The following is a 19,120-nucleotide window of genomic DNA, read 5'->3' as shown; positions in this document are numbered from 1 at the left end:
TCTGTTAAAGGGTGGTGACACCCTCAAAGTGTGCTACACAAACAATAAAAATATTCTTCTTCTTTTTTCTGTCTTTGTGAATTGTGTGGGCTGTAGCCGCACCTGCATCCTTAAAGCAGCAGCGACAAGCGTGCGTCTGTCTGTTAAAGGGTGGTGACACCCTCAAAGTGTGCTACACAAACAATAAAAATATTCTTCTTTTTTCTGTCTTTGTGAATTGTGTGGGCTGTAGCTGCACCTGCATCCTTAAAGCAGCAGTGACAAGCGTGCGTCTGTCTGTTAAAGGGTGGTGACACCCTCAAAGTGTGCTACACAAACAATTAAAATATTGTTCTTTTTCTTTCGGTCTTTGTGAAATGTGTGGGCTGTATCCGCACTTGCATCCTCAAAGCAGCAGCGACAAGCGTGCGTCTGTCTGTTAAAGGGTGGTGTAACCCTCAAAGTGTGCTCCACAAACAATAAAAATATTCTTTTTTTTTTTTCTGTCTTTGTGAATTGTGTGGGCTGTAGCCGCACTTGAATCCTCAAAGCAGCAGCGACAAGCGTGCGTCTGTCTGTTAAAGGATTACATCGGTGACAGCATCCAAGTAGGCATGTCAGACAGTCCGTACCTGTACTGGCAGGAAAAAGAAGCAATTTGGAGGTCCCTGTACAAACTGGCTCTATTTTACCTGAGTTGCCCCCCCTCCAGTGTGTACTCCGAAAGAGTGTTTAGTGCAGCCGGGAACCTTGTCAGCGAAAGGCGTAGGAGGTTGCTTCCACAAAATGTGGAGAAGATGATGTTCATAAAATGAATTATCAACTTTTCCCGGGAGACCAGCCTCCAGAACGTACAGAGGGACCTGTGGTTCCAGCAGGGACGAATTAATACTCTGTGAGGATGAGGATGTACACACTGAAGAGGGTGAGGAATCGGTGGATGAGGAGGATGAGGATGACATCTTGCCTCCGTAGAGCCAGTTTGTGCAGGGACAGATAAATTGCCAGCTTGTTTTGTGGGGGCCCAAACGAACCAATCATTTCAGCCACAGTTGTGTGGCAGACCCTGGCGCTGAAATGATTGGTTTGTTAAAGTGTGCATGTCCTGTTTATACAACATAAGGGTGGGTGGGAGGGCTCAAGGACAATTCCATCTTGCACCTCTTTTTTTTCTTTGCATTATGTACAGTTTGGGGCCTAGTTTTTCAATGCCATCCTGTCTGCCACTGCAGTTTCACGCCTAGATGGGTCACGTGTTTGTGCCGCCCACTCGTGTCGCTTAGCATAGTCATCCAGCTACCTCGGTGCAACCTTTTGGACATAAAAACACTATTGTGAGGTGTGAGGTATTCAGAATAGACTGGAAATGAGTGGAAATTAAGGTTATTGAGGTTAATAATAGCATAGGAGCAGAAAAACCTACAAATTCTGTGATTTTAGCTGTTTTTAAGCTTTTTTTCAAAAAAATACAGATCCAAAACACAAAACCCAGAACCCAAAACACGGAAGGGTGGTTTTGGCAAAACCAATCCAGATCCAAAACACGAAGAAAGATCCAGATCCAAAACCAAAACACAAAACACGAAAAGTGGCCGGTGCACACCCCTACTTTGTACGCAGTCGCTTGGATTTGTGAAGCCGCTGGTGGGTGTCTCAATACAAATAGAGGCTGCTGCGATAATTGCATATTTTTGCACAGCTGCTACACACAATTTTGGTGGCATTAACCTGCATCTCTGAATAGGCCCTAAGTCACAAATCTGTACAAGTGTATTCTGCCTACTGTTCTAGTGCCCACAAACTCAACTGGCATCATTAGTATTGGCACAGCCTGGGTGCAAGAGATCAGTCAGAAACAGGCATCCTTTTCCCATAAACATGACATTCCCATCAGAAATAGCTGCTTTATACATAGCAATACTTGCTGCCCAGTTGCCGCCCAGAAACACCTATTTCATATTGGGCTCAAGTTACTGCATGCAACTACTTGCAACTTTGAACACATTGTGCGAGCATGTGCACACCATGTTCTGCGATTCACATGCATGCACAGTAGGCTCTAAAATTGGAGATGTGTCCATTTTCACAGATTTGTCAAACACAGACTTAAAGGCCTAAAGTAAAATATACATTTCTGTACTGAAAATGAATACATAAGTGTAAGACCAACTGCAAACTCAGATGCCTCATACACTTACAGCTCTGTACACTTGCAGAGACTTAACAGGGGATGCAGGAAAAAATGCTTTACACTTTATTAAAATAAAGCATGTTTTTACAGGATAAATATGTATTAAAACTTTTACTAAGTTATTCTAGACTTTCTATTCATTTTAAAACAGAAATTGATCGCCCAGTACGGGACTCTCCCTATTTATCACTTGTTGGGTGTCCATGCCTATAGGGACTTCTCTTCTTCTCCACATTATCTCGAGTCTCCCCTATTTTAAATACTGTGCCATTTACTAGTGCCTCAATCCTCCACCCCCAGAGCAACCGAGTGCCCTGGAACCTGGTTCCACCTGTCCTGTAGTCTAGGCAGTATTGGCTCAAAAACCCTTCAAGCTGGAAAGCCAAATTTTGTATAGTTATGATTCCCCAAGTAACCTGCAACAGAGTTGGATGAGATGCTTTGCACCCATAGCTGGCTTCACCCACTGGCAGTAGTTACTGTAGTAGTGATGAGAATCGATATCAAAATCATTAAACTTATCAATATTTTACAAGCAATAGCTGCAAGTTCCTTCATTTATAGTGAGAATTAGATTTTTTTTTGTTAACTATAGGGTGAAAGACACACTCCATTCTGACATAGCCAAGTACTGCAGAGTGACAGCAAACACATCAGACACTTTACTACTATTAGGAGCAGCAGCAGGAGCCAGGCAGGCAGCTGTCGCTCTGATTCTGAGATGTATGCTAACTCTGATAGTTTAGGGTCTGTACATTCGCACTACCTGTTCTGAGTATGTGCAGAACGGGTTCTGCAATCTGGGTGTGGCTGACCACAGTTCTTGGTAACGGGGGCACGTCGCCTCCATTTTCCCAAAGAGATGGGGCCAGGGTCTGCATCGGTAGATGCAGATTTCCTGGCCTCACAGCTGCCAGAACCTGGCCAGGCTATGGTATATTCCTGGTGGAAGCACTGAGCTTTCATAAAATCGACCCCTTCCCGATTTCACCGCTGATAGATTTGTTTTAAATATAAAATATGTTTGCAATTAAAATAAAACAGTGTTACTTTTATGGGATGTTTTGGTAATGTACACTACTTTTTGTTAGAATACTGTTTCCAAACATTTTGTTTAATGTTCTCAAAGTGTTGCCCCTTTTTGAAACTGGCATATACAGGACACAAAGCAGTAATAATAAGTAGTGAAATAATAGGATTTTGGTACTTACCGATAAATCCCTTTCTCCGATTCCACAGGGGACACTGGAGCCTCAGTACAATGGGGTATAGGAGTGTGTTAACCGGGAGCTGGCACCTTTAAATAAAAAACTACTGGTAGCTAGCTCCTCCCCCTCTATAACCCCCCAGGTCAGTCTAAAAACAACTGTGCCCGAGGGGAGCTGGAAAGTAAGGAGAAGGACACAGAAAAGCTACATTAATCACATATACATAAGAAAAACATATAAACATGAACAAGAAAAACAGGTCAGTCAGACAACATTAAACTCAAACCCGCATCTGAACCTGTAAAACCAATAACAATGCAGGCAGAACAGCGCAGTGGTGGGTGTCCAGTGTCCCCTGTGGAATCGGAGAAAGGGATTTATCGGTAAGTACCAAAATCCTATTTTCTCCTTCATCCACCAGGGGACACTGGAGCCTCAGTGCAATGGGGACGTCCCAGAGCTTACATCCCGAGTGGGATTGCGCTGAGAACCCTGCAATACCGCACGGCCAAACTCCGAAGCAGAGGCCGCAAAAGTATTGAAACGATAAAATCACAGGAAGGTATGCGTGCCTGACCAAGTGGCTGCTCTACAAAGCTGGTTTAAGGAAACCCCACGAGCAGCCGCCCATGAACGACCTACCGAGCGCGTAGAATGCACCGTAATACAACCCGGTGGCTGTTTGGAAGCCATCACGTATGCCTGCCTGATAGTGAAGCGAATCCATCTAGAAATGGTCTGTTTGGAGGCCGGCCAACCTGGACGGGCCACATCAAATCGAATAAACAAAGCATCCGATTTACGGAGGGAGGCAGTTTTGTCAACGTAAATACGGAGTGCTCTGACTACATCCAAGGATCCTGAATGGGAAGAGTCATCCTTAAATACCGGAACCAAGATAGGCTGGTTTATATGAAAAGATGTCACCACTTTGGGAAGAAAAGCCCTGTGAGTACGCAGCTCCGCCCTATCCTCATGGAACATAAGATAAGGAGGGCGGCAGGATAAAGCACTGAGTTCTGACACCCGCCTTGCCAAAGCGAGAGCCAACAACAGAACCACCTTCCAGGTTAAGTACTTTATTTCCACTGTCTGCAATGGCTCAAAAGTATCAGACTGTAGGAAGGCCAACACCAAATCCAAATCCCATGGTGCTGTGGGAGGTACAAAAGGGGGTTGAATCCTAACAACTCCCTGGAGAAAAGTCTGTATATCCGGAAGCAAAGCCAATTTCCTCTGAAAGAAAATGGACAACGCGAATACCTGTACCTTTAATGAACCCAGACGAAGGCCTGCTGTGAGACCAGCATGAAGAAATAGAAGGAGACGTGATACCTTAAAAACTGAAGGAGGAGAATTACGCCTCTCACACCAAACCACATATGACTTCCATATGCGGTAGTAATGCTGAGAAGTGACTTCTTTCCTAGCCCGAATCATGGTGGGAATTACACTAGATGGAATACCCTTCCTTCTGAGGACGGCCCTTTCAATAGCCAGGCCGTCAAACGAAGCCGCCTTAAGTCGCGATAAACAAATGGACCCTGACGAAGGAGGTCGTCCTGAAGAGGCAGTGGCCATGGCTCGTCTATTAGCAGATTCTGTATCTGGGAGTACCATGGTCATCTGGGCCAATCTGGTGCTATTAGCAGCACCTTGATCCCTTCCCGCTTGATTCTTTGAAGCAGGCGAGGAATGAGCGGAAATGGAGCGAATAGGTAAATGTAATGAAAATTCCACGGAGCCATCAGTGCGTCCACTGCAGCTGCCCATGGATCCCGTGTTCTGGAGTAGTAAACTGGTAGTAGGTGGTCTAACCTTGATGCCATAAGGTCGGCCTGAGGACAGCCCCACCTCAGAGTCAGTTGATGGAACACCAGAGGATTGAGTGACCATTCCCCTGGATGAACATCCTGCCATCTGAGGTAGTCGGCCTCCCAGTTTTCTACTCCTGGGATGAAGATCGCAGAAATCGCTACTGCGAATTCCTCTGCCCAAAGCAGAATCCTGGTTACCTCCATCATGGCGGCTCTGCTTTTTGTGCCGCCCTGCTTGTTTATATACGCCACTGCAGTGGCGTTGTCTGACTGGACTCTGATTGCCCGCCCCTCCAGCAGCGGATGCGCCAGCTGGAGAGCATAAAATACCGCTCTCAACTCTAGGATATTTATGGGCAATCTGGCTTCCTGCTGTGTCCAGTGCCCCTGAAAATGCTTTTCCAGAGTAACTGCTCCCCGGCCTCTCAGACTTGCATCTGTGGTGAGGAGAGTCCAATCCCACACCGCAAACCTTTTTCCCGCCAGCAGGTGGGACGAGTTCAGCCACCAAATGAGCGATATTCGAGTCTGCGGCATCAGGAGAACTCTCTGATGGAGAAAAAGGTGGGATCCTGACCACTGGGAGAGGAGATCCAATTGAAAAGGACGGGCATGAAATCGGGCATACTGAATCGCCTCGAATGCCGTCACCATCTTCCCCAGAAGGTGGATACAGAGATGCACGGACACTCGATGATGTTGTAAGACAAGGCGCACCATCTGCTGAATGGAGGCAGCCTTCTCTTGAGGCAGGAAAACTGTTTGCTGCACTGTGTCCAGTATCATTCCCAGGAATAGTAAACGCTGAGTCGGGATTAGGGAGGACTTTTTGAAATTTAGTATCCAACCGTGTTGTAGGAGGATACTCTGAGTTAAGTGAATGTCCCTTAACAGCCGAGCTTCTGAAGAGGCCTTTATTAGAAGATTGTCTAAGTATGGAACAATGATGACCCCCTGAGCATGCAGTAGGGCCATCATTGCCGCCATGACTTTTGTGAAGACTCTTGGAGCTGACGAAAGTCCGAAAGGTAGGGCCTGGAATTGAAAATGTGACTCCAGAACCGCAAACCGAAGAAAAGCCTGATGGGGGGGCCAGATGGGGATGTGGAGATAAGCGTCCTTTATGTCTAAGGACACCAGAAACTCGTTTCTGTCGAGACCCGCTATAACTGATTGGAGAGATTCCATCTTGAATCTTAACACTCGAAGATGAGGCTTCAAATCCTTGAGATTGAGTATGGGTCTCATGGAGCCGTCTGGCTTGGGCACCACAAACAGGCTGGAATAAAACCCTTGACCTCTCTGATGGGTCGGAACATTCACTATTACCTGGGACAATAACAATTTTTGTATTGCCCCTAGAATTTCTCCTCGTTTTTCTGCAACCAGAGGTAAGCCGGTTTTGAAAAAACGAGAAGGAGGATGGGTCCTGAATTCCAATTTCAGGCCCTGAATAATGATGTCCCTGACCCAGGCATCCTGGCAAGACTGGATCCAAATGTCCTTGAAACGTAAAAGACGCACCCTGACCCTGGGATCCCCCAAATGAGAGGGGAGGATGTCATGCGGCAGCCTTGGCAGCTGCCTTATCCTGCTGAGTATTGGAGGCGGCTGATGTGACGCTCTACCTCGGCCTCTGGAACCTCTGGAGAAGGCTGAACCACCCCTGGTACGCCCTCTAAATCTTCCAGAGGCACGAAAGGATCGAAAGGAGGGACCTGCCAAAGATCTTCTAGTAGGAGGAGGAGCTGCAGATGGTAGGTAAGTGGATTTCCCACCAGTAGCTTGTGAGATCCACTTATCTAATTCCAATCCGAAAAGAACTTCCCCAGTAAAGGCAAGAGCCTCTACCGCTCACTTGGACTCTGCATCTGCCTGCCATTGACGCAGCCACAGAGCCCTTCTAGCAGATATAGCTAATGCTGATGATCTGGCGGATAAATTACAAATGTCCTTAGATGCTTCTCCGAGGAAAGCAGCCGACTCTGCGATCTGTTCAGCTAACTGAATTAGGTCCTCAGACTGCGTACTCGTCTTAATCCCCTCAGCCAGCTGCAGCGCCCAGGCTTCAATGGCCTTATTCACCCAGCAACTGACTAGTGCTGGACGCATCAAAACCCCTGCGACAGTATACAAGGATTTCAATGTATGTTCCATCTTCCTATCCGAGGTCTCCTTTAGGGAAACCGCGCCAGGCACCGGAAGCACCGTTTTCTTGGAAAGACGGGCTACTGATGGGTCCACTGCTGGAGGAGTTTCGCATACTCTCCTACTGTCAGGTGGGAAAGGATAATAAGACAAATATTTTTTTGAAATTTTAAATTTTTTGTCTGGGTATTTCCATGCAGAAAAAAGAATCTCGTCTAGTTCTTCAGATGCTGGAAAGGTAACAGACTGTTTAAATCTTTTACCAAAAATAGATGGTTTTTCAGTAACCTCTACATCTTCTACATGTAACACCTGACGTACTGCTGAAATTAAAGCATCTACGCCCTGAGATGCAGGTTCGGAGTCTTCTGGAATATAAGTCTCCTCGTCCTGAAACTCGCCCTCTTCAGTGTCCTGCAACTCCTCATCTGAATCATCCCAGTGTAAGGGATTATGAATAAATCTCCTATTAAGGACTTGAGCAGGAGAAGAAGAAGCAGGTGGGGCTTGGGACATTACCTTTGTAAGTCCCTCCACAGATCTGGCCAGAGAGCGAGCCCAATCTGGTTCAGCTGCTGTTTGTCTCAGCCTCTCCCTGTCCTTACGAGCTGCTTCCAGCTCTGATGACAGATTTGCTATAACTGCAGTCAATTGATCAGACCACCTAGGCTGGACATCAAGATTAATATCCTGAGGTAAAGACACACATTTATCACACAGTAAGGAATTATTAGATTGTCCCTGTGTGAATTTTTCACCACAAGTCTTACATGAAAAAGACTTCTGTGCTGCTTTTGACCCCTTGGTAGACATGTCTGAACAGACACCACACCCACTCACCCAGAGAAAGGACAGTAATGCAATAACAGATTTTGCAGTCACACCACACAGAGACCTGAAAGGGGCACAGAGGGAGATAAACTATAATGCTTGCAGCGCTAACCAAATAGTGCTGATAACGATGCAATTGCTGTAACACAGAGTACTAGCCTTACTCCTGCATAGCTCTCTCTCTCCACTCTGTAGTGTGTCTTAAAATGGCCACCAGCGTCCTTCTGGAAGCGCTGTGGCGGCTGGGAGGCAGGAGCAGAAGGGAAACTTAGGCTCCACCCCCCCCACTATGGTGCTCGTAGCGCTAGCGGAGCGCACACTGAATGCCCGCCTAAATACATGTCCTGGCTCCTCTGCTAACCAGGGAGCCAAGAAACACTAACCTTAGCCCTGCCTGTGCTGCCGGCGGCGGGCATATGCTACCGGGTCCCGCGACGTGCACTGCATGCAGCGCGTCTTTGGGTACCCTAGAGACTGAGGTCTCTGTAGCAGGAGACCTCAGCGCAAACCGCAAGCAGCAGCGGTGAGGATCTCCCCGGCAGCTCCCTCGTCGCAGACAGACAGGGGCAGTAGGCTGTCTGTCTGTCCTCAATGCTTGTGCAAAATATTCAGAGCCCCAAGGAGGCTTACGTCCAGCTCCCAGGGCACATTTTTTAGACTGACCTGGGGGGGGTATAGAGGGGGAGGAGCTAGCAGTAGTTTTTTATTTAAAGGTGCCAGCTCCCAGTTAACACACTCCTATACCCCATTGTACTGAGGCTCCAGTGTCCCCTGGTGGATGAAGGAGAAAAATGTATGCATTTAAATTATCAAAGACAATTATAATCAACACTATGTATTAAATAATGTTGTTAGTTTCTCCAGGGGGACATTGGCCATATTAGCACTGGGTATTGAGGAAATAAAAGGAGGACATTTTTATTATTTACAGCATCTATAACATTTAATCAAAGTGAAGGACAAAGCACATATCACATACAGAATGGTGTAAGTTGTATTTTTGTGAATATTCTATCTGTGTGTGTTTATTATTAGTTCTAGTGCAACTACACTTATTATTTTTTGGGGAGGATACTGTACTACTTTTAGGACAGATAAGCTTGCATAGCAGATCTTGTAGCCATTTTCTTAATTTAGAAATAGAACATTTAGCTTTCTATTATTTATGTAAATGTCATCCAGTTTTAACATTACTTCACAGAGGTGGACTGTTAAATATACACAAGCGGCCAGCTGAAAATATCACTACTATTGGAGAGTTTGTATTGCTAGGTTTAGTGAATAATCCATTCCTGCAAATGCTTTTATTTGTAGCATTTTCTGTCATCTACATAATGACGATTTTTGGCAATCTCACAATCATCATCATAATACGATTAGACTCTCAGCTACAAAAGCCCATGTTTTTCTTCCTGGCAAACCTATCTTTCCTAGAAATCCTCTACACCACCACCATCACTCCGAATAGTCTGAGAAACTTTCTTTCTGAGGACAAAAGCATTTCCTTTATTGGCTGCTTTACTCAGATATTTTTCTTTGTTGCACTAGGAGGCACAGAATGTGTCCTCCTCTCTGTTATGGCTTATGACAGATTCATTGCTATATGTCACCCTTTGTTCTACTCATCGCATATGAACCCAACTTATTGTTTACACCTAGCAGTGCTCTCCTGGAACATAGGAATCCTGAATTCTCTCATCCAAACTATATTTATAACTTCACTACCATTCTGCAAGGACAAAAAGCTCAGTCATTTCTTCTGTGACATCCCACCAGTCTTGAAACTATCTTGTGCTCACAATAATCGCCTAGGGTCATTTGTGCTCTTAATTGGAGAATGCATTATAGCCAGTGGCCTGATATTAACCATCATATCATACATCTGTATCATCAGAGCTGTGCTGAGAGTTCCCAGTGAAAGGCGATATAAAATGTTTTCTACGTGTGGGTCCCATCTTATTGTGATTACACTTTTCTTTGGCACACTGTTACTTCCATTTCTTCATCCCAGCTCATCCTCTTCTGTACAGGATAAGGTGCTTGCTGTGATTTATGGTGTTATTACACCACTTATAAACCCTTTTATTTACAGCATTAGGAATGCAGACTTCCGGAAGGCAGTTAGCAAGTGGATAGATCATTTAACAAGACATTAAAAATAAGGAAATAAGATGAACAAATACTGTACAAATAACAGCCAATTACTGTATGTTTATAATTATATAAAAAAGTTACTACAATCAGATACCGTGCTTCTTAAAAAGGTGAAGGTGCTGCTTAAAGAGATTGTGGGATTTCCCCTTCTTTACTGGTCATGCCCACATATACAGCAAATAAGGAGACGTTTTGCCTGAATTTAAAGGAATGTTTTCTTGCCTAAGACAGCGCTCTATGGAAGCTTTTCCATACTGATGCTATGTTGATTAGCTACTGTATGTTAAGCATATTAAATGTTTGATAACCCTACAGTGTTGCTACAGAGAAAATGAATGTGACTCAGTGCTAGGGGAGCCTTGTGTTCAGGTAACATGCTATAATTGGGGACATATTGATCAAACGTGGACAGGCTTTTTAAGATTTCTTTTAATAAAAAGAGTATAACCCTGCACCAAAACAAACAAAAAGTAAGAGCTATTGTGTATCAGATACAGAGAAACAATAGTGAATCATGTACTAATTATACAGAAAACATTACAGCAGATCACTGAAACAATGGTGAACGATAGTTAAGCTGGCCATTCACTCATTAATATTTGATGAAAAAATTTGTTCCCATTGGTGTAATTCTGAATTAGTTGTTGAATTCCACCAATCACTAAAGAGGGCTGAGAGTGGTTGAAAAGTATTTCAATTTTGAATCACTCCCAGCTGCTGAGCACTACTGTTACCTCTGTACTGTCATCTGTAGCCTTCACTTTTTGGACCTCATGTTTTCCATTTGGCTGTACTGCAGAAGAACTGGATATGGCCACTAATATTAAGGACCTGATTTAACAACATTTGGACTTTTGCAGTTGATATAGTAGCTAATTTCTTATCGCTGCATTAACAAATGTATCATTGGGACAATTTAACAAGGCTGTCTTGTCTGAAAAGAGCCTATCCCAGAAAAGGATAAAAAGTGATAGCTTACATATGTATTCACATATACCTATCATCAAATCGCAACAAATAGCCCCTTTTAGCAAGCCACAAACTTGTGACCAAGCTGTGCCATGGAACTTTTCATTAAAACATGTGTATTAATCTGCTACTTTATACCATTTCCTTTGCAATAAAAATACTAATCGTAATTACTTATTACACTAGTTCAAAACACCTTTGACTAGATTGACTCTGTATATTGTAATTTTTGCCTTCATGCTACTAAACATCCTGTTTGTACTCTATTGCCTCTTTCCATTGCTTCACATATATCTTCTATAACATTCTTTATTTTAGTAACTAATTCCTGCTCCCACTACTCAATTACTTCTATTTATATTTCACCTTTGGAGCTGTGCTCATACATTATCAGCACTGTTCTTTTACCTGTATTTGGAACATCTAACCACATTTTTCCACACTGTCTCCACATCACACAGCCCCCACTCCAGTTTTCTTCTCACTTATTACCTCATCCACAGCATGAACACCTTTACCTCAATCACCCCCCTTATTCAGTGTCTACATAATCCTCTGCTTTACCTACTTTTTCCACCACTATCCTCCCCCTCTAGTCTCCTCCACTTGCTGTTCCCCCTTTTTTCTCTCACCAGTTTCCCTTCCAACCCTCTACTTCTCTCAACCACCCTTCTTGTTCCTCCACTCTTAACCACCTCCCTCCCTCCATGGACTTGCTACCCCACTACTAAGCCCTATTCCCTACTGTCTCTGCCAGTCCCCTCTAGTGCTGCCATGAGAAATCCTGGACCCTAGTATAGAAACATCCTGGGGGATCCCCCCCTGGAGGGGGCGTGGCCACTGCATGTTGGGGATGGCTGCACCTCTCTGTGGGTGGACCTAGCATGTAAGAAGCACCCACTCACAGGAGCATGGCATAGCATCCAGCAGCCGGGACTATAGTACTCACTATTAGGATGGCGGGGCAGTCCCATATAGCCACATTTTTAGCTGGATGTATTCAGATGCTAAAATGTAACAGACAAAAATTATAGGGCAACTGCTTTATTTTCTACATTTCTCATGCAAATAACACATAAATAAAATCTATTTTTGTCATAGAGATAGATGAACGAAGGACTTAATTTTGACTTAACACAATGTCATCTTATAACATACACATTCCGCGGCATATATCCTAACCAACTGCTCCATGCTCCTTCCTCACTATCTACCCATCTGTCTCGCCCCTGTCTGTCTGCCCCTCCCCTTTAGAATGTAAGGTCTCACGAACAAGGCTCTCGTCCCTCATGTGCTTTGCCTCCCCTACTTATACTATCATGTACTGCTAACTCCCCAATTGGCACCTAACACTTGGTTGTTAATGCCCTGCTGCATGTGCTAAGCAGCAATGTTTATAAACCATGTCCTTATCCTGCATTGTTTTGTACTACTATTACTGTTTTTCTTGTGTGCTCATTTATGTAGTGTGTATGGTGCTGCGGAACCTTTGTGGCGCCATATAAATAAAGGATAATAACAATAATATGAGGAATGGGGTATTAGTTGTATATGAGGAATTCAGCATGGTTAAGCTAAGAAAAGCTTATCTTTTCAGACTTGGTAAATGTGGCATTTTCCCAGTCACCATAGAATCCTACTGAGACTGGATTTATTATCAGAAAGACTGGGACTGTAACAGATATCTGCTGTGGTTCACCTTTGGTAAATACCATTGATGCTCAAAAATGTAAAATACTCTGAAAACACCCATGTTCTGAGGATCTATCATGTTTTTGGGCTTAATAAATAGACCTCTACTATGTCAACCCTTTGGAGGGTCTTTCTTCACCCTCTGCCTTGCCTTCATTATCAACCTTTTAGAATGTAAGCTCTTACGAGGGGAACGGCATGATTTACCGCCGTCCACGGTACAGATCCCGACAGGGCAAGCCCAGCAGAGGTGAAGATCCTGACTGCACTAAAGGTAAGTATAAACTAACCTAACCCCCCTAACCCTAACCCTCCCTTAGGGGTGCCTATCTCTAACTTCCCCCCTAAGTGCCTAACCCTAACACTCCTCTAAGTGCCTAATCCTAACCCCCCCTTACCCGCTGCCTAAACCTAAGTCTCCCGGGGGGGTGCCTAACCCTAACCTCCCCCTGGGGTTGCCTAACCCTGACCCCCCCGTCCCCTAGCCTAAACCTAACCCTCCCTAACACCCCCAGGAGCCCCTAAGCCTCCCCAGGCGTCGGGATCTCGACGCCTGTCATTTAAAACTTGCTGGGATTAGACATCCGGGAAGCCGGCGGTCAGGATTCCGTCCGTCTGCTTCCTGACTGCTTCTGCTTCCCCTTACAAGCAGGGCCCTATACCCTCTTGTGCTTCTCCCTACTTTAGTTTCATCTACTTCTTACTCACCACTAGAGCATCTAACACTAGGTTGCTTAAGCTCTGTTGCTTATCTGGGTGTTATGGTCGCTAATGTAGCAATGTATATTATACATGTCCAAGTCCTGTATTGTATTGTTCTGTAAGTAACTGGTCAACAATTTGTGTAACACTTGTGGTGCCATAAATAAATTATAATAATAATAATACCCTCATGTATTTGTTATATGTTTATTTGTTTTTTATGTATCTCTTGCAATACCCATTGTGTTCAGAGTTTTTTGCTGCATTACAAATAAATAATGATTATAATGATGATCTGAACATGCTGGTAAGCTTTATTAAAAATTTATAATGAAAGACCAGTAGTGAGTGGTTTAATATAATTGTGTGTTCCAACTTCCAACCAATAATTAGATGGCATATATACTGGGTTCTCTCAGTAATTTAGTATCCACGTTTATAGAGCATTGAGCAACCAACATTTTTGAGAGTGCAGAGACTATCCCAATATGACAAAAATAAGGAAAGGGAGATATTATGTTAAAAAATCAATTATAGTGCATTTTACTATTAATCATTTTACTCTAGCTGTACAAGATGCAATCCTATGGTATAACTAAAAAGATTGAATATTCAATTATCTCAGCTAAAATCTTTTACTCTATCATTAAAATCCTTTATCTTTGTATATATAATTAAACATATTTGTGAAGGCTCTTTTTTTATTGATTTTAACTTTTTATCCATTACCTGTCCATTTTAGCACCTGATTGTCAGGAACTGAGGGCCTCATTCAACTTGATTTACAAGTCTGCGTTCACAACATGCACCAGGTCAATGTTTGCAGTCTGCGCATGCACCACAGTGTGCCTGCATGAACCCGGTGCTGGACCGCTAAAGCAAACGCAGCGGACACGCAAAGTCACTGAAAAATGATTGACAGGAAGTGCCATTTGGGGGTGGAGAGGGGGGGTGCTCAAAGGAATGAAGGTGTGCCTGTGCATTTCAACGCCATTACAGGGGTATGCATAATTAAGCCCCAGTGACGGCATATGCAGCCAGGGGTCTACATGGCGACAGGAAGTTTCATAGGTTGTGAGTCATGTCAAGCTCAACCACAACTCTGCAGTTGGGTCCGATGTTACTCAATATTAATGATGTTTTTGACTTTTTGCTGACTTGCAGATGTATGTACTGGGAAGTGGGCGGCTTTATAAGTTGGTGGGCGTCTTGGTATAGTGCTGCAATCGCAATCATTTGTATATTTTCGCAATGTGCGGGTGCGTGCGATTGCAAACTTGTGATCCAAGCTGAATGAGGCCCTTAAACCACATCAAACCATTCATGAAACATTATTTTCTTCTTCTGAAGTACAACAACAGTGAAGTATAACAGGCAGTTATATCATTTTAAGATCATATTGGTGCCAGTTCATTGCATAAAAAAAGAATGGTGGTAGCGCTAAGATATCATAACAATAAATTGTTAGCAAAATAGTAAATATAAAAATCAATATAAAGACTGATTTAATAATAGATTAAAATAATATACATAATAAAAAACACTTCTGCAAAACCACTGGGTAAAAAAAGATCATAGCAGTTCAGTTAGCAATTATAATTAGCAACAATTCACTGATAGAGGGATGGTATGTCCACAGTGTAGTCCTCGAATAGCAGCTATCCGGATAAAGCTGACCTTGGGGTGCAGAAAAATGTGTCAGAGACACCTCATTTATGCTATATCCGCTGGATGAACTGCAGACTTGCTGTGGAACGCCTGGACCAACCTTCGCTCATATTGCCCATATTATGCTGCTTCACTCAGCTCCTTGGCTCACAAGTGACTATTACCTATTTGATCACCGTGCTATTTGAGAACTACACTGTAGACATACCATCCCTCTATCGGTGAATTGTTAGTAATTGTAATTGCTAACTGGACTATTGCCTATCACATAAGGAGCAACTGTATTGCTATTGGGACTTACTACACCGAGGGTATACATAGGAACGGGTGCTATTATACTATTTTACGGCTTAAACTCTACTACAGTATGTTATTATTTTTACCCAGTGGGCTTGCATAAGTGTTTTATATTATGTATATTATTTTAATTGATTATTAAATATCAGTCTGTTAATTGATTTTTATAGTTACTGTTTTGGAAACTGTGATTTATTGTTATGATATCTTAGTGCTACCACCATTCCATTTTATGCTATTGATCCTTTGAAGGACTGGGGACCTCATTCAGAGGCGGTCATAGCGGCCGCACGGTCGTACGCATCCAATGTTTTTCTTTCTGCGCCTGCGCATGGCTAGTTGTGCGCACGTGCGTACGAGCTCTACCGATGCTAAATATTGTCGGTCGTAGGGCTTCCGAACCGGAAGTGGCTTGCGAAAGTTGATTGACAGGAAAGTCCGTTTGTGGGTGTATATGGGGGTGGTGGTCTGCAAACGGAGGCGTTCTTCAGCGTTTCCAGGCATTTTAGGGGAGTCCATAAATTATCTGCTTCGTATGACCATGAATTTCGGAAGCATGACAACGTCACTCTACGAACAGGATGATCGTCCATGGTAAGGTAGGCAAGGAGCATCCGCAAGCCACAACAGTACAATCGTTAATCCAATGTTACTTGTGATGTTTCTAATTGGAACCACACAAACCAAGCAGCTAAGAATTGTGCATTGTAACTATTAACACTGCTAATTACCTTGTAAATTATTTCACTTGCGTGTGCATTAGGGAATTCTTTACACAACTCTTTTATTTGTGGTTTTTTAACTTATTTCTTTCTGTCCTTTTTTAAAACATATAGCACTGTGTTTTGCGTTGCAGTCTTTTCAGATACCATACTTTTTAAACCATGTATACATTGATATAGTCAAATATGGACATTTTGAAAATAACATTTAGTTTAATTTTTGTAATTAGCCATAAATCAATCATTTTTCATATTGTTATGGCAACATTTGCACAAAATAAAAACAAACAATCAAAAATAAAACAAATTAAAAAAAAAAAAAAAAGGCAAATTATAAAAGAGCTTGAGACATTGGTGACAAGAGGTAAGGGAGGAGACGCTACTTGCGTCATTTTGGCCGGCTCGGAGGAAGAGGAAAGCTACGGACAGCCGACTGGCATGTAACACGCTGACTGGCCTGGACAGAGGTAGATGGTATTTCCACTGGCCTAGGCATAGGGCTCTCCATACTTGCGGGGGTGGCTGTTGGGCTGCCAGAGGTGGTGGTCCTGGGAGGAAGGGAGTCTCACTCCATCATGGCAGGTGGGTTTGCCTGCTCCTGGGTATTGGCCCAACGATCCATGGCCCCAGCAATGGTCTCCAGGGCCACTGCCACCCTCACCAGAGTGGTCTCCATCCTCAGGAGAACGCATCTGTTCTCCTGAGTTTGGGAGACCAATCTGGTGAGGAGAGGCACTGCTCGTTCCGCTGGTTGCCCTGGAGTAGACTCCACAGGGTCCCCAGATGGAGTACTTGGATCCTCCCCTGCAGAGTCTCCATCTGTGCTGACCTCAGGAGCAGGCACTACTTCCTCTGAGTCTGGAAATAAAAATATAAAAATTTGTTTTTGAATTTTTTTTAAACGCATACACGCTTTAGCTTTATACGTTTTCGAAACAATAAATATTTACATTCTTGAACATGTGGAGCGTTGAAGTCAGCCATGTCAGTGTCCATAGTGGACACACCGACTATCTCCTCTTCCTTCACACATCCCTGAGCCAACGTCTCAAACCTCGTCAAGGTCAGATCCTCAGGGATGGGACCACCACCTGTCCCCGCAGCTGTTATTTAAAATCAGTCCATCTGACAATGTTAATTGTCATTTTTTCAGGGTTAGTTTATTATATTAATATCTAGCTTTTGACTTCAGTACACTCACAATATAATTTCCTTACCTTTTTTTATGACTTTCATGGTTCTGTGGGTTGTCCCCACAGCATTAACAACCCTGGAAATCTCCTCACAAATCCTCTCTTTGGCTCCAGCCCCCATAATTCTTGGGGCATGTACAAGGTTATCCATTGTCATGGTCACCAATGTCTAAAGCTCTAGCCTCGAAAACGGAGGATTTCTGGGCCTTGGCCTGCTGGGCCCCGCCTCCTCCTCCTCTTGTGGTGGTACTGGATTCACAGCACCTACAATAAGTTGTTGTTATTTATTTCCAAATATAGCATTTTTGGAACATATGAACTGTTATTGACAATTTTTAAAAATGTATTTCAAACTTACCTGCCTCATTTTGCCTCTGGCCACCATGCTCCTTGCTTGCCATTTTTAAAACTTGTGAGAGAGCATGAAGACTAGTGCTTGTGAAGACTATTGATAGATGTGATCGCATCTCTGGATTTGTTACCCATGCTTCCCTATTGCCTACGTACAATGCACACCTTGCCTGCATTATTCAATTACTGCATAGGTTGGGCAAGATGTGATCGCATCTCTGGATTGGTTACCCGTGCATCCCTATTTGCCTACGTACAATGCACACCTTGCCTGCATTATTCAATCACTGCGTGGGTTGGGCGAGATGTGATCGCATCTCTGGATTGGTTACCCGTGCATCCCTATTTGCCTACATACAATGCACACCTTGCCTGCATTATTCAATCACTGCTTGGATTGGGCGAGATGTGATCGCATCTCTGGATTGGTTACCCGTGCATCCCTATTTGCCTACGTACAATGCACACCTTGCCTGCATCATTCAATCAATCAATGTGTTATTTGTGCCCTTATTTAAGGCAAAGCCAAATGGTCCCTTACTTGTGGGTTGTAGTTGGAGTTATTTTTGCGGCTGGAACAGATTTGTAGTGTTTACAGTGTTTGGAGTTGGTGCTTGTGTGTGTTGTGCTTATTTTTTTTTTGGTTTAAATTTTTTTTTCAGTGTTGCTTTATTTATTTATTTATAAAATTTTTGTGCTTTCTGTTTTTTTTGGTGTGTGTTTTTTTTTTGGTGTGGTTTGTTTATTTATTTATTTAAAAAAAATGGTTACTTCGTGTGCTTTAGCGGCTGTGTATTTTGTTGTGGAAAATAACAATGTTGTTTGCAGACTCCAGTAAGTGTTTCAGCCTACTGCAAGCATATTTCATTTTTTTATTAAAAAAAAAAAAATACAAACATTCTTTCAACAATTGTAGTCATGTTTTATATTTTTGGTTTAGGCGTTTAACAGGCCAGTTTGTACTGGATCCAGGTAAGTGTCTATTTATTTAATCCTACAAGTTTGTCGATTTTAAATTTAAAGGGTTTTATGCTGATTTTTTCGATTTTACAAATGTTTTAGGCTGTTTTTTTTTAAATTAAACAGTGATTTTGTAATTTATTTATATTGTACAATTTCCAAGTTAATGATTGTTTTACCAATAATAGTAGTAATATACTTGTGTATGACTTATTCTTTTTTTTACTTTTACAAAAAA

At 43.1% G+C, this 19,120-nt stretch overlaps 1 protein-coding gene and 1 pseudogene across 1 annotated transcript; one reads left to right on the top strand and one right to left on the bottom strand.

Moving 5' to 3' along the window:
- Nucleotides 1-3,638: 3,638 nt before the first annotated feature.
- On the bottom strand, nt 3,639-7,859 carry LOC148526493 (lamina-associated polypeptide 2-like; annotated as a pseudogene).
- A 295-nt stretch (nt 7,860-8,154) lies between these two features.
- Nucleotides 8,155-10,330, top strand: LOC148526492 (olfactory receptor 5AP2-like). The gene is made up of 2 exons (XM_088470153.1): nt 8,155-8,197; nt 9,357-10,330. The coding sequence occupies exons 1-2, from the start codon at nt 8,155-8,157 to the stop codon at nt 10,328-10,330; spliced, it is 1,017 nt and encodes a 338-aa protein (XP_088326279.1).
- Nucleotides 10,331-19,120: the final 8,790 nt, after the last annotated feature.

This window comes from Taudactylus pleione, unplaced genomic scaffold (genome assembly GCF_031769625.1).
Source record: "Taudactylus pleione unplaced genomic scaffold, aTauple2 ptg000095l, whole genome shotgun sequence".
Classification (NCBI taxonomy): domain Eukaryota; kingdom Metazoa; phylum Chordata; class Amphibia; order Anura; family Myobatrachidae; genus Taudactylus; species Taudactylus pleione.
The sequence above is the reverse complement of the archived record's forward strand: the minus strand, read 5'-3'. Positions and strand labels throughout refer to the sequence as shown.

Excerpts from the sequence above, each read along its gene's own strand:
- LOC148526492 (XM_088470153.1), top strand. The coding sequence starts at position 8,155 with ATGTCTGAACAGACACCACACCCACTCACCCAGAGAAAGGACA. Across the intron at positions 8,198-9,356 it reads ACTCACCCAGAGAAAGGACA|TTTTAACATTACTTCACAGA; the intron begins GTAATGCAATAA and ends AATGTCATCCAG.